We start from the raw sequence: 27249 nt of genomic DNA on the forward strand, positions 1-27249 counted from the left end.
CTGATGGCAGAAGAGGCGCAGTCACAGGGAAGAGCAGGATGCTTCTAGTTGCAGCCAAGGTTTGGGTTTCACACAAGCATGGAGAAAAGCCAGTACTAAACCGCCGAAACTTTTATGAATCTGTAAAATTTTATGGAGACAAAGAAACCTGGAAAACTCTGAGCATAAAAATATAATGATCAATACGGGACTTTAATGCATGGGGATGCTCTGACCTGTCTTAATTGCACTTAAACTGCTGTACCTGAGCACCTTCTCAGGGATCAGGCAGTGTGCACTCATGTCCTATCAGGACATCTATCTAATCTGCCAGGGACTGATTAGCATGATACTTACTCCTACCAAGAGAGGAATCTCCATTAAATGGGTTTAAAACAGTGTCCTTATTTACAGCTAAAGTTTATTATCTACTGAAGACGAAATAAAAAAACATCCAAAAGCTCAACTATAAGTGTTCTTTGACAATGACTGCCTAAAATTCTCAACACCTGAATTGTTTTTTTGGTTTGGATTTTTAACCCTTCACTGCTCACACAGTTTCATCCCTCTTTGTGTCAGCTTCCATTGCTTGTTGTCCCATAGTGTCTGGGACAGCAGCACCAACTTTGGGGAGAGCTGTTGTGACAGAGCTCATTGCTGGGTTGTGGCAGGCGAAGCAGGGCTCCAGCTACCTCCACCAGATTAAAGCTCTTGGCTCTCTCCTGGAGGGATGCTCCCAGGCTGAGCATTGGACTGCAGAGGAGGGGGTTCCCTCCAGGCCCAGACTGCCCCCTTTAGCAGGGCTGATTCCCAGCTGCCCACCAGCCTCACGGCCACGGGGTGCACTTCTGGGGCTCCCAGATGCACAGGGTCTAGGGTGTGACCTAACATCTGGAGACAGTAAGAGGAAAGGCCCAGCTCTTGCAGTCTCAGGTTTCACATTTATAAATTTGCAATCTCTTTAAAAATTAAAGCAGAGCACATGTTCAGTGTGCACCAGAATTGCTCTATATTCCTTCTGCAAGCTCTCTGCTACATATGAGAATGAGCCTTCATTTTTTCCCCCACAAAATCAGTTCACAACTTTCAAAAAAACCCCTTGGGTGGTTTGTTGTTTTGTTTTTTTTGCAGTGTAGCAGTTTCTTAGCACTTAACCTCATTTGGGCAGATTCGCCAGAAAAGTCTAGGATAAAGGAATAAAAGATCTCCCTGCTCCCAACTAGTCTGACTCTAAACCAAACTGTCCTCAGCAGGGAAGAGAAATTACACAATTTCTACGTAAATACTTGTTTAGTGGGCACATAAGACATAAACACAAGGAAACAGTTTCCTGACATTTGTCTCTGAGTTCTGAGACTCTACTTTCCAAGCCTTCAATTTCTCTTATGAGGGAAACCTTGAGGATTGTGGCACACTGAGAAATCATTAAACAAGCTTCCGTCACTGAAGAGTTTTGGCTGATGACATGTACATTCGCCAAGTGAGGGAAAACTTGGATTTGGGTGGTAAATTTGTGCCCTTCTCTCACTTGGAAATCAGCTCCCTGGCTATGAGATTTGTCAGAGTGCGTTACCATCCTGAAGATACTAATTTTGACTGTTTTAAGTGGATGCATAGTATACAAATACCTTATCAACACTGAAAAGTTGTGGAGATGGGAGTCAATGTATTGTCTTTACAGATGTTCAAGTCAGGAAAGAAAGACAGACCAGTGGTTATTACCTCTAGGCCTGTAATTCATTGCATGCCTTGCACATCGGAATGCTTTAGCAAAGATTAGTAAAATACCTATTATTTGATTTGAGAGCTCTCTTTGACTATTAGTTTTGAAAATGACTCTGTTTTATGCAAACCAGTCTCTTAGCTCCCCTTATAAGAAAGTGGGTGCAGAATACAGTCTTTAGGCAAAGAATCGATTGTATTACCTGCACCCTTAATTTTTGTTTTGATTTGGTTTTTGTTAAGCTGAGAGTTAGTGACTACAAAAGCCTTCCACAGATTTGGCCTTAAAGATGATCCTGCACATAAAAGACATGTTTTACATCTTTAGTTCTAATATTCAGATTCCATATAGGAGTGCTCCTCATTTGTACCTCGCCACATGCTGTGCAGTGGGATAGGGCAATAGTTACTGCTCTATTAACTAACACTATTATGCATCGGTGTTCCAGTCAGGTAAAACAATACAGTATTCTGAACAGTACAATAGCCTAGGAGAGTTATTTGGAAAACACAGGTGTACAATAAGAACGCTATCCATTTGGAACTGCAGCAAGGGGAACATGATGACAAACTGAAAACAAACCAAAAGCCTCAATGCATAAATTAAACAAGAGCTGTACACAATGAACTTAGCTAAATATCTTTCACACCTTACTGTTTAAACGCTATGAAAATTAAAAGTAAATATATCATTAGGCATGAAGAAAGGGAGAAATTAATTAAAGAAACACAAGAAAATTTAATCCAGTCACTTGTTTTCCTATTAGAGACGAAAAAACTGCAGCTCTAATGCGAGATGGACTCACAAAAACACCTTCAGGACTGTGTTCTTCTTCATCAACTTAAGACCTTCCCATTTCTGAGTGTCACCTGGGAACCTAATCCTGCCGTAGCCTCTGTAAATCCGCAGTTCCTGGTGAAATTCGCAGAGTCCAGCACTTCCAAACCAGGGGAGCTCTGACCCAACAGGGGATGTCGGCAGAGGAGAGGGAAGCAGTTGCCAGAGGAGTTTTAAATATTTGGGGACCACTGGAGCCACGTCAAACTTGGCCAGCAACAAGGAGCGAGCTGAGACGGGCAAGTTGTTGGTGCCCATAGCTCAGAAGAGTTATTTAGAGGCACTGAAAACAGAGGCTTCTGTTCCCACTCACAGATTTAATGTCACACTTGAACTCCACAGGGTGATACAGATAAAATCTCAGCTACCGTGTACTTCTTTAATACTAACAAACACCAACAGGTTGAGTCCAATGCAGCACCCTCTTCATTCAGGACAAAAGCAATTTGATGTGTTTTTACTGGATGTCATGATTGAAATATTATTAAGAAAATTCCAAAATACAAAAAACCCCTGAAAATACTTCTTTCCAGACTAAAGGTCCACTATCAATTTAAATCAACAATTTCAGAGCTGAATTCAAATAAGAATTAAAAAAACCAACCAAACAAAAAGCCCTCATTCCTTCTGCCATTCACTTTCACTATCAGCTGTTCCTTCCAAAGTGTTTTGATACTTGACCCTTTTGTCCAATATTTAATTTTTCATTTACAATGAAACAGTTCTCCATTTGATAGAAGCAGGAGCAAAAGGACTATTCCAGGGAAGTGGAGGTAATTTGATTAAAAAATTGTGAGTAAGAAATTCCAAGAAAGTTAGAGGATTATCTACAATAGCTCAGAGAATTTTTGCAAACAGTCTTAATTGTAAAGCAGCAATTATTGTTAGTGGGATAATAAGAATATTATCTGAAAGGATTAATTTTCAGACAGATGAAATAAAAGGAAGATTAAGTTAAATATCACTGCAATACAAAAATGCACAAATACCTTCTTCAACATCTGATAAATATTCAGCATCACTGAGTATTTCAGGGGCATTGGCTTTACGAACTGCATGATTTAAATAAACAAAATAATTAAACAAAATCATAGACTATCAATGTGTCAACAAAATAATCAATACAAAAAAAAAATGAATGTGCAAAGACCATATCCATCTAATACAATTTGTTTGTTGCTTTTTTTTTTTTAAACTAGGATTTCCTACAACAACCAGAGAGTGAAAAATAAGCAAGAGGATTTTTTTATTTTTTAATACCTTCATCATCCGACATATCAAGAACTTCATTCATGGTTTCAGGTACATTCATTTTGTGCTTTTCTGTAACAGTCTGTCAAAGAAAAAAAATTTCAGAGTGCAGACATTTTTCTTAAAAACAAATAATCATTTTAAAAATTAAATGCAAGGTAGGACATTGTTTTATCTGCAGTTAGCAAAACAAGATTTATTTTTTTTAGCTTCATATTCACTTTCCTCTTAATACTTGCATTGAACTATACATTAAAAAAGACCACAGAAATAGACAATATTATATTTGTGGTTTAAACTATATTCATATTTTGACTGCAGAAAAAGCAGGAGCTGGGAGTCTAAAAAATGATGTTACCAAAAGAAGAAATATATACTGAAAAGAGTTTCATGTTAAGGGATTTATTAAGAACTCTTCAAATAGTCATTTAAATGTTGAGTATATGTCATCTCTGTTTAAACTAAACTTTCTGAGGGAAGTATTTCCCCTTTGTCATTAGAAAAATGCTGCAATTTGGGAGCAGGCTTAATCTATGTGTTTTTTTCAGAGATGCCTTGGCATGAATTGTTTTTCCCACAAATGAGAACAATTGTAACCACATGCAGGCTAAATGATACCCCTCAAAGAATTTGTGCATTAGAGACACTCAGAAGTGGTTGGTTGATTTTCATCCCAATGTTTATAGTGATTCAGACTCAAAGACCAATATAAAAGAAATTAGGTGCAGGAAAAAAAAAAGTTACGAAAGCCTGAAATCTGTCCATGGAATACCTGTGTATCCCATGCATGTTACACGTGCATGTTTTACTCTCCAGCCAGGGTACAGCACAGCAAACACTGGTAAAATTTTAAGTCATGCAGGAGACCCTACAGTTACCACTCAAGGAATGGAATTCCTTAGAATAAAAACCAAAACAAAACCCCACAAATAAAAAATGCACAAACCAAACCAAATACTCCACACCAGGAACCACACCCATCTTTATGTCTGTTTTTTTCTATATATATTATATTGTTTTTAATCATCATTACTTCCCATCCTTCATATACAAATTAGAAATCATTGACAAGTTCAAGAGGACAAAATAGCTTTTCCATTTTCATTTATTTTAAAATGTTTCAGTTTTTCTCTGGCCTCATGAATACTCTTTTGGCAGTTCATGGGTTTTGGGCTACTGCCATCACTTGATACAGGCAGAAGAGTTCCTGCATGCTCAAACATCACAAAATTTATAAAAAGCCTCACACTTACTTTATTTTGTGGGAATTACTCGCAAAGCTTTTTAACACATTGCTGTTAAACTAGCAAAATCACTTATTTTTTCAGGCATTATTAGATTCTTTAAATTGGTGTTTGAGTATAAATGATAGTAAAATACATGTTCATCCTCTGTTTTATTAAAGTTACCTTTGGGAGTTGTTTAGCCACAAGCATCAAAAAATAAGTCTCACCAGTCAAACTGAATTTTCAAGACCCTCAGCTGTAAATCAGATTTCATGTCTAGACTTCAAAGCCTGACAATTACACACTTGTGACTGATAACCAGCATATTCTGACTTTAATGGAAATTATTTCTAGGCTTCTCTTGAGAGCGGGTATTTGAGGCAATATAGGCCTTTCAGCATCTAACATTTCTTTTAAGCACAATTCACAGCCTGACCCACCACCTCTCTATCACTCTTCATCTACAGAACATAAATGTTTAGTCAGAAACAGAGTGGCCAGCAGGACCAGGGCAGGGATTGGCCCCGTGTATTCAGGACTCGTGAGCCTTGTGTTCATTTGAGGGCCCCTCGCTACACGAAGGACACTGAGGTGCTGGAGCATGTTCTTAGTACGAGTTCTTAGTATAAAAATGTGATTCTACTTCTCCCTCAGCTACCTAGTTGTATATGAGGCAATCATTCAATTTAAATCTACCCTACAACATATATAATCTTCTCCAATTTTTTCACATTGTGGAAAATTATTCTGGAGTCTTTCTAGAGAGAAATGTGTCCCTGAGAAAAGCCAGAGGTTTCTCATGATTATTTTCTGGCATCTTCCTTTATATTTTTATTGTTTTGAAATTTGTCTTTTTTTAAGTGGATTTTTGTAAGGTGAATTTTCTGTAAGCTACTGAATTATAGACCATAGCCGGGAAAGTCACAGGAAGAAAAGGCACATATGAAGGCACATGAGCTAAAATCTGCCCGTCAGCCCAAATGCTCATCGTATTGCAATCGCCTGCTTGCACTGATAGACCACACAAACGGGTGATAACAAAACATCGAAAGCACAGTAACTGTTCTCCATCTCTGATAAGCCTAAAAATATGTATGTGCCCATCTCTTATTCTTTTTAATCAGAAAAAAAAAAAAGTTGCAGAAAGAAAAAAGCAAATTCAGAGCTAGTGCTCTGAATTTATTGTTCTTAAGACCCAACTCTCACCACTATGGTGGTGCACGGAGGCTCCTCACCTCACCAAACCTTGTTCATAGAGCAATCTGATAAAACGTTAGTGAATAGAAGATCTTTCTGAGAAATATTTTGGATCCTGTGAATCCATTTTTCTGATAGCACATAATATTTGACCATTGCTAGTCCCTTTAATCTCTGCTGGCTATAACTGCAATAAGCCTTCCAGAGCAACCAGACAGACAAGCTGGAGCTCATGTGCCTGTCAGTGAATGGATATCTGAGGCTGCAGGAGCTGACTGTGGCTGCTTACAGAAGACAGCCTTTCACCATCTTTCAGAAGGTGCCAGAAACTATGCAATGAGGTGATATTAAGTAAATTCCAACCACTTTTTTGATAAGAATAGGTTCCTTTTAGGCCGTTATACACCAGTCCCTTGGCAAACCCTCTCAAAAGGCAGAAGCAGCCTGTACTTACCCAAGTCTGTAGGAATGTCTTTTCAAATCCAAACCATCCGATACTGGTGTGGTTTGTGCCCTAAACATGGCATCTATGATCAGTCATTTACACTGTCCATTTTCTGCTCAGCTGGTACTCCTTCTGCATGCATCCTGATAGTGTCTATGACCTTAAAAATACTTTGCTTATATTTGACTTAATATCCTCTTTATACTGCTCAGGGGAAACGGATGGAAATTAAACTGGAATCTCAGTAGAAATTTAACTAAACAAAGCTGAGCATACTGGCTTAGGAAAAATTCTTCCATTCACTGTTGAACTAAGCTGTACTTACAATTGTAGTCATGGTCTCTTCTGTCACCACCTTCAATGTGTCAACGACTGAAATGTAGCCAAGTCGCTTAGCAATGGCAAGGGCAGTGTTTCCATTCTAGCAATTGAGACATTTATAACAAAAGTTGAATGTTAGCAAAGAAAAGTGTAGAAGCTGCTAATTAACTGTAGAAGAATGTACAATAAAGGCCAAACAAATGTTTGCATGTTGGTGACTGAAGTAAATATATTTGGGTAGCAGGATATAGAACTGTAATTATTTAACTCTTTACAGAAATGGAATGAAAATAAAAAGATTTTCAGATGTTTGCTGTCCTAGTTTTGGAAGAGCATAGAGGATGTGGGGGCGATGGGAATAGGCTTCCTCTGCGCTTTCCCTCTCCCACCGCACAAAACGTTTTTCACATTTCCCGTTCCTCAAACGTGGGTGGATCGACCGAGCCCGAGGGGGAAGGGGTGGCCTCGCGGTGTCCTGTCCACACTTACCACCGTGAGCTCGTTGGGGGCTGCGCCGTTCTGGAGCAGGACGTTGATGATGTGTGTGTGTCCCTGCTGCGCAGCCTGGTGCAGCGGCGTGTACCCATTCTGCAGGCACAGGGAAAGGATAAGGCTGCTGTGGGCACGGCAGGCGGGCTGGCTGCACAGAACAAGCAAGGCAGGGGCGGGAAAAAACTCACCTTCGTTTTGGCATTAACTTTTGCAGAATGTTGCAGAAGGAAGTTAACAATTTTTATGTTTCCGTAGTGGCAGCCAACGTGCAAAGGAGTGTATCCCATCTAGAATGAATGTAAGCAGAATGTAAATGGGAATAGCCCACACATCCCTTGACCAAAAAAAAAACCCAACAAAACAACCAGAAATGAAACAGCAAAAATCCTGTTAAGCTTTATTTCTCTGGCCTGTGTGAAAAGTCCCCCAACCTTGGAAAAAAACACTCCTCATGAATGTTGATTCAAGTCTCGTTCTTTGTGAGCCTCTCTGAATAATCTACATTTCTGCAATCTTCAACACATACATTGTTGATTAAAAAATTTGCCTTCCTCGTCAACAGTCAGACTCTCAGGTCTCTGGGGCAGAGCCCACCTTTTTAAGTAAATGCCTGTATGATGCCTCACACAGTGAGGTTCACATGCTTGGTGCTCCTACAGTGTGGTAGTAAAGAAATAAGTAAATTAGTAATAACAAATTTCTAAAAAACAGGTGTGTGGGCCAAAATAGGCTGGACGTAGGAACAACCACAAATCACAGCTGAAATGCAAAGGGTAGATTTATTCTCTCTGCCTGAGAATCTGAAGAATTGTTGCAGCAGCGCCCAGATGGGGCACACGAGCAGACCGGCAAGCAGCAGCGCAGGCGTAAGGAATGTCTCTCCTTGCTAGAAAACGTGTGGTATTTATCCCACTGCTTTGTTTTGTTTTACTTGCTGCTCTGCCCAAGTTCCCAGGACTCACACGACAGCTTTGCTAGATAGGTGTCCCCCTATCTATCGCAGGCTAAAACAATGCAACTGATTTGCCAGCTCTGCCAGAACAATATAGTCCTACAGAAACTGGAATACCAGCTGGTGAACTGAGGCTCTAAGACAGGAGGGTCTAATTTTTCATGTGTCTGGCCTTGTGTTATGCAAACTGGAAGAAATTGCTTTTTCTTGGCAACTGCAAAGATGAGAAAGTTGAACGCCTCCTTTTTGTTCCTATTACTTATTCCTCATTACTAGTGGACAGACCAAAAATGCTTCTCAACATTGGGACTCCCCCACCAAGTGCTCTAAACACAATTAAATGGCTTCTTATAGTAAAGTATACACATCCTAGAAATGTTTCTAAAACCAGTTAGTACAAGAAGAGTATCACTTAAAAACTTTACAAGATTTTTAAAAACTACTACTTTTTTTTAAAAAAACCAAACTACTGGTAGCAAAGCAGGAGTCACTAGGCTGACCGAACTTGCCCACATTAGAATCCACATATTTAAAATAAGTCAAATAGCATGTTGAAACATGTTAATTGCAGTAAGCACTTTGATCAACTGCTGACATTTAACATACAATGCAACAAAACAAAGAGGATCAAAGCTTTCTCTTGTTGCTCTTTTCTAATCTCTAAGTCCATGAGAACACTGTTACCAGTTTTGAAAAAAGTTGCATTTACTTGAGATGCTTAGTGTATTAGAAATTATTAGATTTTCTTTCCTGAAGTAATTATCTTTTCCTGTCTGATCTTTCCTGGAAGACAACGCTATCTCTTCTTCCTTAAAAAAAAAAATCAGTCTAGAGCTCTGAAAAGTACGGTCCAGGAAAAGGCTACCTCTAAATGGGACACATGCTATTTTTCTCCATGGCACGGAGAGAGGCCACTTCTCTCCAAACCTCCCCCCCTCACACTAATAGCTTGATGGTTTTCCAGCAGATGCTTTGCTTGGCTCACAGAGCTGGATTAATGGGCTTCCCCCTCTCTTGAGGTGAGTCATCCGGATTCCTTTCCCCTTTAAAGGTCAGGTTTTGTGGGCCAGCTTGATGGGCTCTGAGACACCAGAAAGGTCATCTTAGCCAGTGTTCACATGGGGCTTCATTTTGCAAGCAGGATAAAACTACTCTGCCAGTGTAATATGTCCCCTTGCTACTCTGTGGGACTTCCAGTGTTGCATTTTCCCCGTGCTCCATTACCAGTTTTTATGAAAAAATCAATTGCTAGGCCGTAAAAACCATATCTGATACAAGGAGCACAAATACACTAAACACATGGTAAAATACACTACAAGTGTGCACTATGGGAATTCTTCTTCAGAAAGAGGTGAGGCTGGCTGGGATCATTCATTTCAGTGGCAGAAAGGTTAGTTATATTATATTTATGCAGAAACATGGCCATGATGCATGTCTTGGCTGCTAGTAGAGCCCAGAGTAGCCACACAGCCAGAAGGAAAATACAGTACTTGGGACTGAACAACTTAGAAGTAGATCCAAAAGCCAACCTTGTGAGGTGGAAACACTGAAAGATGGGCTAGTCTTGTGTTGAGCAGGCTCCCGCTGCTCTCATCAGTGTTTAAAGTTGAAAAAGTACCCTTTGCTTTCCTGCTCTGAGAAGCAAAGCCTTGTGCCCAAGAGGTAGAGGGAGTTAAAAGCTGCAGTCTGTCATCCTTCATCTGTACATCTGTGTCAGTGAGGTGTGGCCAGGTTAGACAACTTGGTCAAAAGCACTGAGGAGGCAAGTCCAAGGTCAACATGGAGACTACACATTCAAACTATAATATCAAAGCTGCTCACAAGAAAGAGAAAACCTCAGATACGAACTATTTTCACTAGAGGGAAGTTTTAAGTGTCCATGGCTTTAGAAACATCATTTTCTTCATGTCACTTTGCCTCTGGTTACCTAATTTCAGATGTATTAACATATGCTAGAAGATGGTAGCTGTGCCAGTTACTTTGAATTAAGGTGTGCATTTTTTCTTCAGTTAATTATATACCCTTTGCCATCTAAAGGAACTGCTAGCTTTGACAACCAGGATAAGTTAATCATTGAAAGAAACATTGCCAGATCCAGATTCCATTGACATCAGCAGAATGAAACTTTCCATTGACCATGAACTTCCATGAACTGAAGACTGGGACCTCATCTTACAGTTACCGTTACTTTGGGGTTGGCCTAAGAGCTTCCTAGCAGTGCCCAGAGTCTGAATCTGACAGGGCTCCCTAAGCTGGACGGTCTTGAATCTTCAGCAGAATGCTGAGCGTACTCAATGCCATGTACCTCAAACGTAGCTTCTGTGGCCCCTGCTTCTACATGTCCAAATGTAAACTCAGATTAAAACACGGCCAAACATCAAAACTTCAGTTAAAAAGAAATAACGTTGTGCACCTTCCTCATGCAAGAACTTAATTGTCTTCTCCCCCTTGAAAATACAGGCCTCTTAACATGACCTACAAGGTCAACAAAAATCAGACATCATAAAACCAACCGGGGAGATGAAATCCAAAGTCAAGGGCCACCTGCTGGGAACCCCCTGCTAATAACCCTAAAACATTAAAATATGGAGCGTATCAGAGAGCCAAGACCAGCTGATCTCATGTTTCCTTTGAAGTGATCTGCAAAGGCTCTTCTCTCCAGCCTCTGACAAGGAATATTGACACAGGAGCTATCAAACCCCTGATATTTACTGCAGTAGAAGGTCAATTTCCTTCTAGAAATAGCAGACAAAAGATTTACATGTGGTACCTTCATAAATGGCTAGAGGAGTAATTATTGATGCTCTTTCTCACTCCTGACCAGCCTGCTGTTTAAATCAGAGACTAAGTGAAAACTTTTCCCCTCCAAACTTTTCCCCATCTTTCCACTAAGCGAAACCTCTTTCCCCTGCCAACCGCATGGTAGAAATTGTGGTGTTTCCATGGTGACATGGTCACTATTCTCCCTGCTACAGCTCTTGGTGTCCGAGAGCTGAAGCTGATGGAGGCTGTCTCTGAAGCCCTTGGTGCTGCTGGCCTGGGCAGGTTGGGCAGCTGGAGGCATCTGCACTGAAAGGCGGCTTCACTGCTACAGGCATCACGCATGTCCTGAGTAGTGATGTGAGCACCTGCTAGCCTCGTAGCAAAATACCAGTTTTCTGTCCTATCTGCACTCCCTGGAGGGGCCTGGGAGCTTGCTTTTAAGCTTGCCTTACCCTGCTGTCATCGCACATTACGTTAAATCTGATGAGGCAGTGCCTGATGCAACACACAGTCACTGACAACTGAGTGACAGAGATCTGCCACGGTGGGTCACATCTGCCTGGGCGTGTGAGACTTCATCAGGCACCAGAGGACATCTTTCGTGTTTATAGTCAGAAGCGTTTGTAGTGAAAGAATTGGCCAAAATAAAACTAATTAGAAAAATGCCCTTTTAATGCCTGAGACATAGAAAGGATATCCCTTGCTTCTCAGCTACAGCACAAATTCCTACATTCAACTGTTTATAGCTCAGGAAGGTATAACATTTATATCTCAACATCCTCACAGGAAACAGATATTTTGTTAACTTCTCTGAAACACTCCAACTGGCAGATTCTGCAACTACACAACCAAATTAACTATAAAAGTAGTAACTGCCATGGCTACTTGAGCTTGTTGTTTTCATTCTCTATAGAAATGTGTCCAGGAGGCTAAAATATTTTCCTTCCAAAGCTGTTAATAATTAAAAACCAAACAACCACCAACAACCAAACTATACACATCCCTCTGCAGCAGTTTAGATTCAGAGTTACATTTACTGGGAAATCTATCAAAGAAGTTACTTCCAAGAAAATTAGGCCTTTTGTTTAATAGAGCTCTAATGCCCATCGCCCTCTGGCAGTCAGCTGCCATGCTGCTTCGAGCTGTTTTAAGGAATGAGCAGCAATATGGGAGTTAGCAGCTGGGAAGGGCTACAAGAAAAAGTGCCAAAAAAATATAAATATCAGAAACACCAAGGTTTTCAATTCTAATGGAACACACAAACACAAAGCATCCCTTATTCTCTTGCCTGTCAATTTTTTTGAGGGAAATTATCACAAGTCGTGTATATCATGTCAGTGAATTACTTTAATATCCTCCACTGGCAATAACTATACATCTTAACAGCTTGAATTACTGCATCTTTCTAGTCATGCTGACTCTCAAGCTGCTCTGTTTTTGTTTTTCCACTATAAATGTCAGAGAGTGAAGCTACAATATTAATGTTGATAAGGCTAGAAAATGCTCTCGATCCAAAGATCACAAAGACATCCAGCCTTGGTCAAATGAAACAGGCAAGCCTATATGTACATACACACTTCACTGCTTTGTGGAATTAGGGCCTAACTATGTTGCAGGACCTTGTAAAGGTTCATTATTGCACATTATTAGGCTGGAAATATCCACGCAAATTTCTTGGTAACAACCGAGCATGTACCAAGAGCCAAGGAGAGAGAGATAATGTACTACAAAGATGTACTGAAGATATCTGTATTCGAGTGTTCTTTTCTGTATGAAAGTGATTCCTCTCGATAGCACTTCCCACCCCCCCTGCCTCCTTCCTATCTCTTTCTGCATCTGAAAATTAGATATTCCAATGGAAAAACTGGATTGCTGTTACGAACCATTGCAGCGCTTAGGCTGCTACGTGGCTCCTGTTAGAACAAGGCAGGCAGACCTGAATAAATCTCCCTGAATAAATCTGAAATAAAAGGCTCAGCTCAACCTGCAAAAGAACATCATGACCTCTCAGTCATCATTATCTCCTACCAATACCATGGGTTTAGGAACAAAAGACAGTTTAATGCTGGCTTTATTTTCCAGACAGTTGTCAACTAGGGACTGGGAGACCATCAGTTTCGCTGGCAGAGGCCCAACACCAAGTGCACTGTAGCATCTGATTAAAATGACCTGCACTGAGACCAAAACTCGAAATCCTGCTCTTCATCCTTGACTGAACCAGCACTCTCTCTCATTTACTGTCCATCACGGTAATTCTGTATCCTACAATAACACTATCCAATGGGATAAACAGTTGAAAAATGCCATGTGGGGATCTGCTGGGCCATGAAACAATATTTACTTGTGCCAACTCCCAGCACAAAAGCCCTGCAACAAAAGCAACATCACATGTACCACTATAGCTTCTACACACTCAACATGACCACCACAAAAGGAATATCTGCTTGCAGCCATGGCTTCAGACTGATTTTTAACTCCCAATATTATATCTAAGATGAAAATTCCTTGCATCGAGCATGATAATACATAACACAAAGTTTCAGGATCAAAAACTCTTTAACGTACCTAAAAATTCAGACACTCAAATGTAATGTCAGAATGGACAAAATCTGCTGCCTTTGCAACAGAACACTAACATCTTTTCTGTGAACACTATATCCAGCTTTTAAAGCCTTCTCTGTGTGACAAGTTTTGAAGCAGCTCTGAAGCTTCACCACCTGAAGCGCATTTTAGTGTTGTAACCTTCCCACCACTCTATTATTTGCTTCCCGCATATTAAGATAAGGTGTTTTCTGTGGCTTATCAGTTGGAGCTCAGTCTATTGTGGCTGGGCTTAAAACCACATAATAAAATCTCATCAAGTGGCAGGAGCAGCCTTGTGGTCTCTCAAGCACTGGCTCTGGTGCACTAAACCAGTGCTGTTTACTTTTCGGAGTTGACCGAGACAGATTCCTGCAGCTCAGGGATTGGAGGCTATTTAGTTAATTGATACAGCAGAACCAGAAGGATCCCATAACACCATCAATAAATGAACTTCAAACCCAGCAGCTATTCTTCCTTTCATGCCTTTTTCTACAATAAAGTTCAGGGGAAAAAAAAAAAAATCTTGGGAGGGAAACAACCCCAGGAGACAACCACAGTTGCAATGGTTCAGGTCTGACAGCAATTTTGAAAATCCTCATCAGTTTTAGAGTCAGAACTGATCTTAATCATACAGACTAATCTTCCACATAAGAGATTTTCTGGAGTATTGACATTTTTTCTTCCCTGCTATAGCTTCAAGATACAAAATGTTTTTCTGTCCAATCTTCTCTAATCTCCTGAAAACCTCCAGTCATGTGTGCGGCCCTCAGAACCTGAACAGGAGTAAGAACTCCCATGTGGCAGAATTGCAGACTCTAGATGTTTTCACAGGGAGCATAAGTTATATATAAAAGATGATTACAGAACGTGTACCAGAAGTGGAAGATGATAGCTTATTGCTCCCTACTCAGGAAGTTGAATGTCCTGCTAAGATATTAACTGTTCTCCCTCTGCTGACAGGGACTGTGCTGGAGTGACATAACCAATGCTTAACCTGAGAAAATGAGAAACATAATAAGGAAAGAAGCTAAATGAAGAAAAAACAAAACCCAAAAAAGACTGCTGGGTAGTCATATAGACCACAATAACTAAGGTAACAGAAGCGTATGGACGTGAAATGGAAAGAAGAAAATAGAAGGTTAGTGGTCACTCTGCTGGTAGCAGAGATCCCCAATACAATGTTACTCTAAGCTGTGGGGCTTCACTGACTTTTAAGACACAGATGGCCATATTTCTGCCACTGTACATCCGAGGTAATGAATCTGAATTGGACATGCTGGATGGTATCACGCAAATGGGCGAGCAGAACAACAGTGCTTCTAACGCCAGCTCAGCTGTTGCTGTATCTTGCTCCTCAGTGCCTGTGGTTTTAGAGGCAGCACACACAGATCTTTATTCACATAGAACAGTTAATCCAGCTAAACAAGAGAGCTTGTAACTACAGAGCTGCTGTTTTACAAGCCAATCATCTCAACTTCACCTGCACAGAACACATGGTCAAGGTATGGTAGTTTCACAGAATAACACTCTTCCATCACTGCAGAAGCGCAGAGCTTGTCAGCTCTTTCTTTAGGAACTCAAGATGATCATCAGTTTATTTAGAAACTACTCCATGCTAAAATTCACGGTACTATATTGGCACTTCTCTCACATCACAGACGGCAGCGAGTGGGTATCTGGCAGACGACCTCCACGTGGCTGACTGCGTGGAGCCTGGAGGGCTTAGCACTGCACAGACCCAGCAGATGAGACTCTGCAGAAGCCCGGGATCAAACGTCCAGCTCACTCCACTCTAACACAACCCTGCAAAGCCTGTGGCCACTTTTTTCCTAAGGAGCACACAGCCCCCTACAGCAGAGAGGGCAGATTAGCAGGGGAGGCAGAATGACAAGGCACTATGGGTGTTCTTCACTGCAGAAACCTACAGGATTAGTAATGCCCATTATCCCCGAGAGGCAATTTGCTACACTGCAAAACAGTTCTACTTAAATACACCGTCACTTTCCCTCACCTCTGAGTTCTTGTCCCATGGAAGCAAATGTACATTGGGAAACTATTCTTTACTGGCACCAGTTACACATAAAACTGAGGATGAACAACAAGGGACTTACTGCTGGCTTCTTTAAAATTGTATGACTATTAGTGATGACAGGATTCATGCTGCAGTCAGTCAAATTTGACTACATTCTCTTTTTCCCGGTGCGTGGTTTACCTACTGACTGGCTCAATGTTCAGAGATGCAATTCAGAAATTCAGCTCTGGCCAGAGGGGAATATCTCTGAACGATAAACTGAAGCCCCTTTTCTGTGTGTCTCTACAGAGTCACATGCCTGTGCTACTACTCTGCCAGGCTTCCAGTTCAGTACAGAGCTTGTGCAACTGTTCCACACTGGCCCTGAGACCCAACAAACATGCCCTGCCTCTCGGCTGTGACAGTATCTCAGACGTTTCCACTGTGCTATGACTAAAAGGCCGCTAGTCCAGAACTCGATCGTATTTGGACATTGGAGAACAGGCAAAGGGAACACGTGGCTGCCTGCACCTGTTAATGTAAATGTCTCCTCAGACTACTTACTATTTGTGGGACAGTCAAGAGTGGGAGAAAGGCAAATGCTCCCAGACAAGTTGTACAAGGCTGGGAGGCAGTTCAGCTCTGACCAAGTTATGAAAGCAGGTTCTGCAATGTCTTCCTACAGAAACCAAACCCAGCTATGGACTATCTTCAGAAAGACAACCACAAACATCTGAGAAAATCGTGCAAAGAACCAGGGCAGATCTCATCTGCTGCTCAATGATTTAGCAAATGATAAGAACCCAGACTGATTCATCTGTAAAATATACGCTGAGGATATGTTACAAGATTATAAAGCTCGAGAAGCTCCTGGGATTTCAGCAGAACTTTTTCAGTTTCATGTCAGAGTACTGTCATAGAAATCAGTAGCTGGTACAGTTTGGATTACACAGGAGAAAAATCACATAACGATGACTTTTCCCTCTGCCACAGATTAAAATCAGCTGAGCTGCAGCCAGAGATGATGATGGATTCAGCCCTTTCTGAGGTGTCAGTGAGATGATAGAATGATAATGTTGCTGAACAGTCTGACACACCTGGACATTTCTGGGATGCAAGCACAGCACCTAACTTGCAGCACACATCTAGCAGAGAGCTGTGAGAGCTGCTACTCTGCACAGAGTGCAGGTCAGATTGTGAGACTTGGTTCATTTCACTGATTTGATCCGCTAAATGTCCCAGTATATGATCACAACTGATTTCCTACCCAGCTAAAGGAATGACTCCAAGGTCTACACAATGCATGAAGAATGTAAGCGCAATCAACACTGAGATCATAGCTCTTAAAGCCTGAGCACTGTATGCACCATTAGTGAGCATAAAAACATTTGTACACGGGCTCTTGGGATGTATTCATGGTGTTGTTCTTAAAACCAATACTGTAAAGTGGGAAGCATCATTGCTTAGGGTCTCAAAAGCCACCTCCAAGTACCTTGAAAAACCAGGTCTCTTATTTAGGAGTCCAAATACTTACTTCAGGCAAGGAAATTTGAAGGGGACTGTCATCGCATATATGTATTTCATATTAGATAACAGTGATAGAGAACTTCAAATTTACCCTCAGGAGTTAAATGTTTCATTTATATTATTATTTTTAAAGGAAGGGTATAGCAATATTTACTGACAACCTAGCAAGTTATTGTTCACCGTCAGAACAGTGGTCTAGTCTGAACTTGGGACAACTCAAAAAGTCAGTTCCCTAGAATGTACCTGTATGACGAAATATCTTGCCTCACTAAGCTTTGCAAAACGAAGCAACTTAGAAATTCAGAGGTGTTCAGTCATGAAGGCTGAGTCAAGCTGTAGGAGCAGGGGGTAATCTTTACAAGTGAACAATGGCTTTACTTGCAGAATCATGTCTGCGGATGGCTATTTAGTACCAGGTCAGGGAAAGGAGACTCCTGCATTTCATAAGGTCTGTTCAGTCATGGGAAAAAGTATTAATCAGTTAATAGCCAGGAATAAATGATACTGTTTCTCCTGCGGTAAATACAGATGTTTTAAGTAACAGTTCTTCTGTGTTTTATTTCTACTGTCAGCTGAATGAAAGTATGTGCAACATGTTAAAAATACCAAAAGCAGGTGAGTATCCATATGGTAAAGGATTATATGACTGTGTAGAGAGAGGTCAGGCTTTTCAAATTTTCCAATTTCCTTACATAGTAAAGAAAAAAGATCGATCCCGCTTACCTTCAGTGAAACACAACAGTAGAATACAATCTAAATCTATATTGATATAAATATTTGGTAAGAAATAAGCTTATTGCTCACAGAGCATAACACCAAACGTTCAAGTTTATATATCTTCAGTTTTCAGAATGTATTCTATAATAAGTTATTTATTATAGAATATATTCTCTATTTTCCCTGTTGTTATTTTAGTTTCACCGTGAAATCAATTATTAGTCAAGTCTACGGGCTCATGCCCCCCTGAAAGGAAATAATACACATTGACAGTGGTGTTCATACCTTCGTTTGTGCATCAACAGCAGCTCCTTGGTTAACAAGAACCTCTGCTACATTGACCCTGTCCTCTTGAGCAGCCAGGTGGAGTGGTGTCAGCCCGCTCTGTAAATTAGAAGCAACAAGTAACAATATTCCCAGGAGGCCCATGAATACTAAAATGTGAATTCAGCTATTAGTAACACTCACAATTCCTACTGAATTTACAGAAATTACAAATGTCACTTTCACTGTGTAATATGCTTCCTAAGTGCACTTGTTGATTTGCAAGAAAGAACAATTTGAAAGCCAAAAAGATAATGCTTCTTTCACACATGGAACATTTCTTCATGAGGTCTTAAATGCGGCATAGCAAACTATAGCACTTTAAGAAAAAGTTGCATAGCGTTTTCTTACCTCCTGACTAATTCAATTCCTTAGAATGACACGATTTTAAAAGAAATATTTTAATTACTGCTCACACTTCTACAGCTTCTCTAGCAGTAACACTTAGATTTATCCTTACCTTTGACTCCTCTACTTGATCATTTTCAAACTCAAACAGGAAAGACAAAACTATACTTCTCTGAGATCAGGTCCATTTCTCTCCACCCAGGGAGTATACAGACTTGCTAGATGACTTGTACTGACACTCTTACTTTTTGGATAGCTCATTATTTTTCTTATCTGAAAATTGAGGTCTAAAATCCTTAAAACCTGAGAAAGCTGTGCAATTTTCTGTCATATAGAAGACCTCAGAGGTCAAAGGAGTAAAAATGAGAATCTGCTGAGGGGACATTGTTAGGAATGGGAAAGAATACCTTTTACTTGCCAATTACAATTCTTTTTCTCTCCTCCTGTTCCTATTGCCTTTAGCACCAGTGACAGAAGAGTCAGTGGCAAGAGTTGGCACATCAGGCAGAAACATTTGCAAAGTTTCCTACCCTTGAACCCAAAGTGCACTTGATACCAAAGGAAGTAATTTTGAGAGCGTCCCACTGTACTGTACTTGAACATGCAATCCTGGATGACAATGCAGCTTAAGTAGGGACACTTTATGCAAACATATAACAGTAACCAACTATAAATTACCTAATGGAGTCAGGGTACCATGGGCCAAACCTTCTAAAAAGTTTTAATAAGTGCTCAGTGCCCACACTGGGGCTCTTGAGTATTCAGCTCTCAAGTATTCAGCTCTCAACAATTCTGTGGATCGTGAAGAAAAGCAATGTTCTTTTTATTCCCAATACAAAACTCTAAAGTCAGTGTTCTTTCAATATCTGGCTTCAAATGCAGGTGCTGAGCTCAGAGGAAACATGCATCCCAAAGTGACTACGAGGGGAACTATCTTCAAAAGGTGCTGTTATCAGTATAATGAGAAACTAGAGATTATAACTGAACAGTAACTGAAGGATTTTGCAGGTAATTAACCTCTGGTGGGACCGAATCAAAATGCCAAGCAGCTGCAATCATGCTCTCTGTATCAGCCTCAGCTGCACAACCACGATAGCCAGTGTGATACAGAATGTGTACATGGCAAACTGCCCTGTGGGGATACAAAGTACATCCTGCACTGCATAAGCCGGCACACTTCACTGAAACTGGGAAAAAAAATAAATCAACATCTGCAAGAGAAGCTTCCTGAAGAAGGGCCCAAAGATATGCAAACTGTAAAGTCAGAAACAGGAAAACACAGCAGCTCTGTGCAGCATCAACCATGGCCTCAGAGCACACTGAGGCACACGTTCTACCTGCTGAGAATAAGAAATATTTTCCATGAAAAATTTGTCTCTTGCCTTTCTACTTTAGCCACATAAATCCATTCTGAAATTGCACTTTACAACATCTCTGATGTTGAGTGGGGCATTCAAAGAATTAAGGCTGCACATTTGCTGGAAACATTACTATAGAGCAGATTTTATAGCCTATCAATTCATACATATATAAACTAAAATCTACCAACTTCCCTTTCCTACCCTCAGGAGAAATTATACCAAAAGTCAGTGTGCTCTAAGGAATACCCCCTGGGAAGGAAGAATCGCTTACATTAACGAAAAAAACCTCAGACAACCTTGCTCTTATTATCCCATTAAAAATATCAGCTTCCCTTAACAAGTCAGTTGTTACGATTGCCTAATGGGCAGGTATATACCTAGAAGCTCATAAGTGACCCACACCAACCCTAGTAACTGCTGTGGGGAGGAAGATGTTTTCTCTCTGGGTATGTTTTGGCAGATTAGCATAACATGGAAAGAAGGGAGATGAATTAATAAATTCCTTTGCAGCATGTGCTATCATCAAATACAGGGACAGTACAAAATGCAGCTCGTTCAGTGTGATACAGCATGCTGCGTGCTGCCGCCTTTGCTAGAAAAAATGATGACGTGTATTCAAACACCTGCGCTGGTTTTCAAAGCATTCAGAATCATCGTGGGCACAATTTAATTGCAGGCCCCCATCCTTCCCATCACCATGTTTGGTTATTGCCTTAGCACCAAGAGGGGGAACACTTACCTTGTTGCTGAGATTTACATTAGCGTTTCTAGTAAGAAGCAACGACACCATGTCCACATGGCCATCCTGAGAGGCAAGATGTACAGGGGCGATACCCTGTCTGGTTACAGCGTTGGCATCAGCACCATATTCCAGCAGTGTAGTTGCTATGTCCATCTGGTTTTTCTTGGCAGCTATGTGCAGCGGTGTATAGCCATTCTGTCAACAGAAAGCACTTCGTTGCAAGCTATTCACTAAGCAGAGTGATAAATCACTTGCCTGTACCTACCCAACTCTATAAAACAAGTCATTAGTTCTAAATATTCTGTCAAGTGACCAAATACAGTACCAACTAGCTGTACAAATACATGTATGGGAGCGTTAAACAATCTGGTTTTGAAAGTACCACTACAGTAGGAGGATTCTGAAAGAAACTTTCAAATTCAGGAAAAAAGTATCTGTCCAGAAGAGCACAACCTATAGCAAGAGGAATTTGAGGTTCATTTCACAGACGCTTGCTAGTTTTCCTTAAATGTACATAAAATCTTTAACAAACAGAAGAGCAGGATGTGTGTTCATAACTCAGAACAGCTGTTATTGTTTGGTTTTTTCCCATTTCCCAGTATGAATGAAAGCATTATGTACATGAAATATGGTCTTTCTTGCAGCATTTACTCTAACCTTACTGACAGATCAAGAGAAAATTAAAGCATATAACTTAAGATTCTTGCATTCTTCACTTTTTTTTTCTTCCAATATGTGTACCCGTTGAGCCCACTACTAAAAACCAAAATGCAGTATCTATTGCACGATAAAATTTTATAATTCTAAATAAAATTCTAAAAAAGGACAGATTTGGCAGAAAATAGACAAATAGATATAAAGAATAATGGATTAGCACACAAATACCAAAACACTGCCTAAGGTATGATCAGCTTTTGGTACAGATTGTGATGCCTCTTTAATCAAGAGCTTTCTGTCTTTCAGAAACATATTACCCTTTATTTTAAAGCAAATGGAAAATGTGTGCATGAGACTAAGGAAGACAGTCAGAGTGGGGGGGATGAGACCCTAGCAGCATAAACCATCTGGTATGGTATCGTAAGTACCACGTGTGTCATTACACAGCTCAATAAAACCTATCTCAAGGCACAAAGCGTTCCCCTGGCCTGGCTCCTCCCTGCATAGGGCAGCAGGGCTGGACTATACAGGTCACAACAGATGCAGGGCAATGCAGGCAGGAGCAAAGAATGAAAGCACAGATGATTATAAGAGAGCTTAAACAGTCATCTGGAAGCGAGAGAAGCTCAGCACTAAGTTTCACGTGGAAAAGGTTCTGTAACCTTCCAAATTCAGTTCACATCCAATTCAGGTCCTAGATACTAAAATGTCTCAAAATGACACCTGGGAAACACAGAGCCACAAATAATAAAGGAAGTATACAGCGGCTGAATTTTCACTTTGGAGATAAAACGCTTTGGGAGAAACAAACACAATCCTCTCCCTTAGACTTCCTGCATGAGGCTGCTGTGTAAAACAGCCATTGCCACACAAGCACCTACTAAATCCTGAATACTACAGGCTAAATCATGCATATATGCTAAGCTCTGTGTATTTTAAATGGAGCTTGTGTATTTGGTAAAATAACAAATGCAGTTTTCAAGCCTTTTTCTCAGAAGTGGGCATACATTGCTTTCAGTGGAACGGAAAGCAGAAGGCTGCCAAGAGAAGGCAAAAAAAGACATGAAAAATAAAAGCTGAAATTCAGCTCAGTCTCAGTCTGCCTCTTCCCCTCACAAGGTCTGTGCTCTGCCACTGTGCATAGACACAAAAGGGAACGGAGAAATTTGGAAGGAAAGGTATTGAGTTATTCTAGCTGCCAGGGAAAAGAGGTAAAAAGGAAAAACAGTTAAAGATTGAAGGATAGAGAAAAACTGAGGCTTTGGGAATGGCAGGAGGGCAGAGAAAGAGAAGCATTGTAAAGTGGATACCAACTCTAAATTAGGCGCAAGCCTAATTTTTGCCCATAAAAAAGAGGAATGGTTCATCACAATAACTGTATCGCAGAATTGTACTCTGACATGGCCACTCCCCATACCCCTTCACCAATCACACTTCAAGGGAAATGCTGCTGGGCCAGGCTAATGAGCCACTTTTAAGACCAGTGTTAAAGGCAGGAGCGTCACTGAAAAACCAGCTGCTGATGAAACTAACTGTGGAGCCAGTGATGAGCTATGGCATAACACATTCATTTATTAGACCACATTTACAAAAGAAACAGAGGATCATCTGCCGTTACCAACATCATCTTTCAGATGACTGCACAGTGGGTGCCTAAAGCGACAAACATGCTACCGTTAATTTTATTTAGTATTGACGCTCTGCTCGGTGCTGCTGTGGCTCACTGGCTACAGAATACTAAAAAATGTTTTCTTTTGGGAAGACTTACAGCTGGCACTTGAAGGCCTGAAGTGGCAGCTGCAAAACTCTTCTGTTACAGATGGGGAAACTGAGGTGACCTGACACGTGAGCCTGTGTAATATTATAGCACAGTCTGCGGTGCTTCCACCTTGGCTTGGTCTTCCCAAGCCCTTGGCAGTGGCTGCTGTGAACTCTGTCCCACAGGATGCACAACTTCCACTGGCAGTTTCTTTCAGTGAAAACTGGGTCAGTGCCTTCTTATCCTCTGCAGAAGGCCCTTTCTCCCCCACCGTGGCATTTAGGAGTGATGTGTTACAGTGGCAGAAGATCAGAGATCACTCCCGTTCACCTCCTGGGGCACTGCTCTGGCAGATTGCCACTATCGACATTATTGATTTTAAACTGTGCCGTTGCTGCTGGCTATCCATGTTTATTTAACTTTCCTCTCTTTTGCACTATAAACTCTGGGACCTACCATCTGTGGCAGACTTCATCCTCTTCTTTAGCCATGCAGAAGGCCTCTAGTGTTATGGCTATATTCAGTCACGCGTGAGAGGAAGGCAATCAAGAAGAGCTGTCTGTCTTATCTACAGTACTGGCTTTTCCACTAGCTCTCACTTTTTCACAGTGGTTTTTTTTTTTGGCAGTGATTTTAGGAACATATCTGGCTTGTTCCAGATGAGGTATTCACATTGCATTTACCCCACTTGAACCTACATATAGTTCCACTCTGTTCTACTTATTGTTACTATCCAACTATCAATTATTGACCCATACTTAAAACTGGGATCCAGAAAAGATAAAGTAACTATGAGACATTATAAGCTTCTCTAAATTCCTCCTTCTACTCAGAACTAGAATACATTTAAATATTAATTCTTCCACATCCCCTTGCCTACAGTAAATGGCAATCAAAGCAGGGCTATGACTACTTATTTTATTTTCTCATCAGTCTTTTTATGCTGTAGTAGCAGTACTGTGAAGCACATTAATAATTACATACACTGTACTGAGAAATACATCACAGCTCAGAAGTCACCCTGTGGCACAATACAGGAGAGCCAGCCCTGTGTTTGAAGGCATTAACTCCAAGCTTATCCTGCACAGATATTAAGATGCAATGATATAAATTTGGCTGGCTTGGAGACCAGAAAAGTGAAACTAAGGCTCAGTATTTGCTGAGACTGAACCTTATTGAAACTAGAAATTTTAAATGTTTATACATCTATATATGGTTTTTTTTTACTGCTATTTTATTTACCTGCATAATTATTCTAACAGCTTTATATGTTTGTGAGATGGTAATAAACAAGGTCACTGAGCCCCCTATAATTGCAAGCAGATATATCCTAGAAAGAATAACAGTAGACAGGGAATAAAGTGACACAAAAAGCCTGAGTATTGTTACCCTAGAGTGGTCAGTACTTGTACCTTGGCAGATGCGTGAGGTGAAGCTCCCTGGTCCAACAGTAGGAGTGCGACTTTTTGATTATCGTAGTGTGCAGCTACATGCAGTGGTGTTAAACCGCTCTAAAACACATGCAGAACAAACAAGTGCTGTTACAGACCCTCTCCAGGGAAAACTTAGAAATTTGGAAAATTCAAGTAGATACGGTGAAAAAACACATTTGTTATTCATTCATGTATCCAGAGTCTTTGATAACTTTAGAATAAAAAAATAAACCAGTGACTTGAAAATCCTTACCAAGCTGTGAAAGCCCCTTTCACTTTTCCCAGGGAAAATGAACAGAGAAGTACATATCTGTGCTGTCCCCAGGACAGAGCAGGTAAGGAATTGTGAGCCTGAGGTCACACCCTCAATGTTTTTCTTTTACTGCAGCAGATAAGTAAACTGTCCCTTGGATCTGTAAAAATCCAAGCTGGGCTGGTTGAAAAAGCTTGAGGCCCTACTGGGCTTTGCCCCCTGTCATGAGACCTAGGGGAGCAGAGCCAGCTGCCTGAATACTCCGATAAGGACTGTAAATATTATGGGCAAGAAGGTAGGTGAATGTCTGTCTCCATTTCTCCAGCTGGGTACAGAGAGCTTATAATTTTGTTGTCAATTAATGACAATAAAAGTCACACTTGTCAGGAGTTTGCTGGCTCTTGTCAGGCCCCACAGGGACTGGAATATTACATGAAACCCACTCCAGTTAAACCCATGCTACGGACGCTAGTGTAAGCGGGCAGAAAGATTTTATTAGAATATTATATGCATTCAGATATTTGCTGCCCAAGCGTCAGTGCTTTCTTCTGTCCTACCTTTCCAGAAGCATCAGGAGATGCATTCTTCTGAAGCAGGAGGTTGGCTACCTCAATTTTCCCATATTTTGCAGCCACATGTAGAGGAGTAAATCCTTTCTGTAAGAGAAAGCAGTTATATACCAGCCTCATGCACTGTTTTTCAGGGTAAGGTTTGTCTCTGATCTACAAAAACACTGCTATTTTCTTCCATCCCCTTACATGGTCCAGAGTACAGGCAGCAAGTCTGCAGATTCCCAACTGCCCTGGCAGGTGTGGAAGATCTCCCTCGAAAGACCAAATCCTATCTTTCTTCACACCCACACACAAGGCTGGCTAACATCTTATCAACTCCCTTCGGGAATTTCTGCCCTGCATTCCTCTCATTCCGAGAAAATGCACATATGATCACTGTGGTACGTTATACACTAGGCTCTGAGGTAAAAGCAGGAAGATCTGTACCCTTTTAACAAAATGTGGCTCATCCTTACAGTATTTGTGTGCGTATATGACTCTTGCAGCATTTAATTCACAAGTGGCACTTGGTAAAGGTATATTGTATATTTTACTCCTCAAGCTATTGCTTTTGCAACTCCCTTACCTTGGTAATGATAGATAAAGATGCACCATGATCCAAAAGAACAGAAGCTACATCTTCATGTCCTTCTCGAGCAGCAAGATGCAGGGGCGTATAGCCAGACGTCGTAGCTGCATTTGGAGATGCTCCTTGCTGTAGCAGCTGCTGCACTATATCTGCTTTTCCCAGTCTAGCAGAAATGTGCAGTGGCGTTTGGTCATCCTAAACATAAAGGAGACAACACAGTCCTCCATAAGAAAACTAAGGCTCTTATTTTGATAGAAAACATTTGCTCAGATTCTGTTGCTTTTCAAAAACGCAGACGAGCACTAACTCTACTGAGTTCTTACCTAGTGAATATTGCACGCTGGCTTTCCCTTTGCCACACAACATAGATAACTTGCACTTTGTCCATGCATCACATGGACATTCCTGGCAGGTACAGAATCCACAGCAGCAAATAAAATGATCAATTTTCTTAGTCTTGCCTTACTTTCCCACTGAATTTGATACCTTTCTTAGAATAAATACACAGCTCTGTTCCTCACATTTTGGTCTCTTTCATGACTCCCAGCAACTTTTAACAACTCAATCAGTTGTTTGGGATGGCCTGAGGTGGTTAGCATATTACTGCCTAATAGCTTGCATTAAGTATCATTATTTTTTACTTTTCCACAGGTGAACAATTTGTTTCATATTTTGCAGATAACTTTACAGTGGATGTAACTGAAGATAAAGTATGATACTGAAATTCACTGTCATCTTCTCACTGCTCGTTCAGAACACAGGAATCTTAATAATTTTAAGTATAGGAGTTGCCCTCTTATTGTTGATTTATTTTCCTCCAGTGAAAATACTGTGTTTGGTTGTGACCTTGTTCTGAGTGTATAATAGATCATTTCTTTCTTATTTATTATTTGCATCCGTGCTTTTGTCCTTCTCTCTCTCAGTTGTGCAATCTTAAGCACACTATCACAACAGTATGGTCAAAAAAACCCTTGTGACTACTTTTTCCTGTTCCTCATAAATCTATTCAAGCATCTTCCTCTCCCCCTTTTTCCCTGCCAAGTTTCCTACCTTTTTGAGCACTGCTACCCCTCAGTCCACAGCAGAGTAGTTCTGGTGTGCTTTTTGCGAGGCAAACACCTACCCATGCTCATCCTACAACACTGATTTTATAACTTTGGGGTTTAGGATGAGAGAGGGTGGGGATGTGAATGCTGCTCCTCTGCAGG

At 40.8% G+C, this 27249-nt stretch overlaps 1 protein-coding gene across 1 annotated transcript in view; it reads right to left on the reverse strand.

Annotated features, from left to right (window-relative positions):
- Positions 1-3528: 3528 nt before the first annotated feature.
- The window catches only part of LOC104276710 (ankyrin-3), a gene marked incomplete at both ends in the record, with an annotated part of 60776 nt that continues 37055 nt past the window's right edge, over positions 3529-27249 (reverse strand). The window contains 10 exons of the mRNA XM_009873129.1: positions 3529-3591; positions 3800-3872; positions 6984-7079; positions 7469-7567; positions 7660-7758; positions 18310-18408; positions 20797-20994; positions 24628-24726; positions 25459-25557; positions 26039-26236. Coding sequence (XP_009871431.1) covers positions 3529-3591; positions 3800-3872; positions 6984-7079; positions 7469-7567; positions 7660-7758; positions 18310-18408; positions 20797-20994; positions 24628-24726; positions 25459-25557; positions 26039-26236 — 1123 coding nt within the window. The remainder of the gene's footprint in view (positions 3592-3799; positions 3873-6983; positions 7080-7468; positions 7568-7659; positions 7759-18309; positions 18409-20796; positions 20995-24627; positions 24727-25458; positions 25558-26038; positions 26237-27249) is intronic.

Source organism: Apaloderma vittatum, unplaced genomic scaffold (assembly GCF_000703405.1).
Source record: "Apaloderma vittatum isolate BGI_N311 unplaced genomic scaffold, ASM70340v1 scaffold24237, whole genome shotgun sequence".
Taxonomy (NCBI): domain Eukaryota; kingdom Metazoa; phylum Chordata; class Aves; order Trogoniformes; family Trogonidae; genus Apaloderma; species Apaloderma vittatum.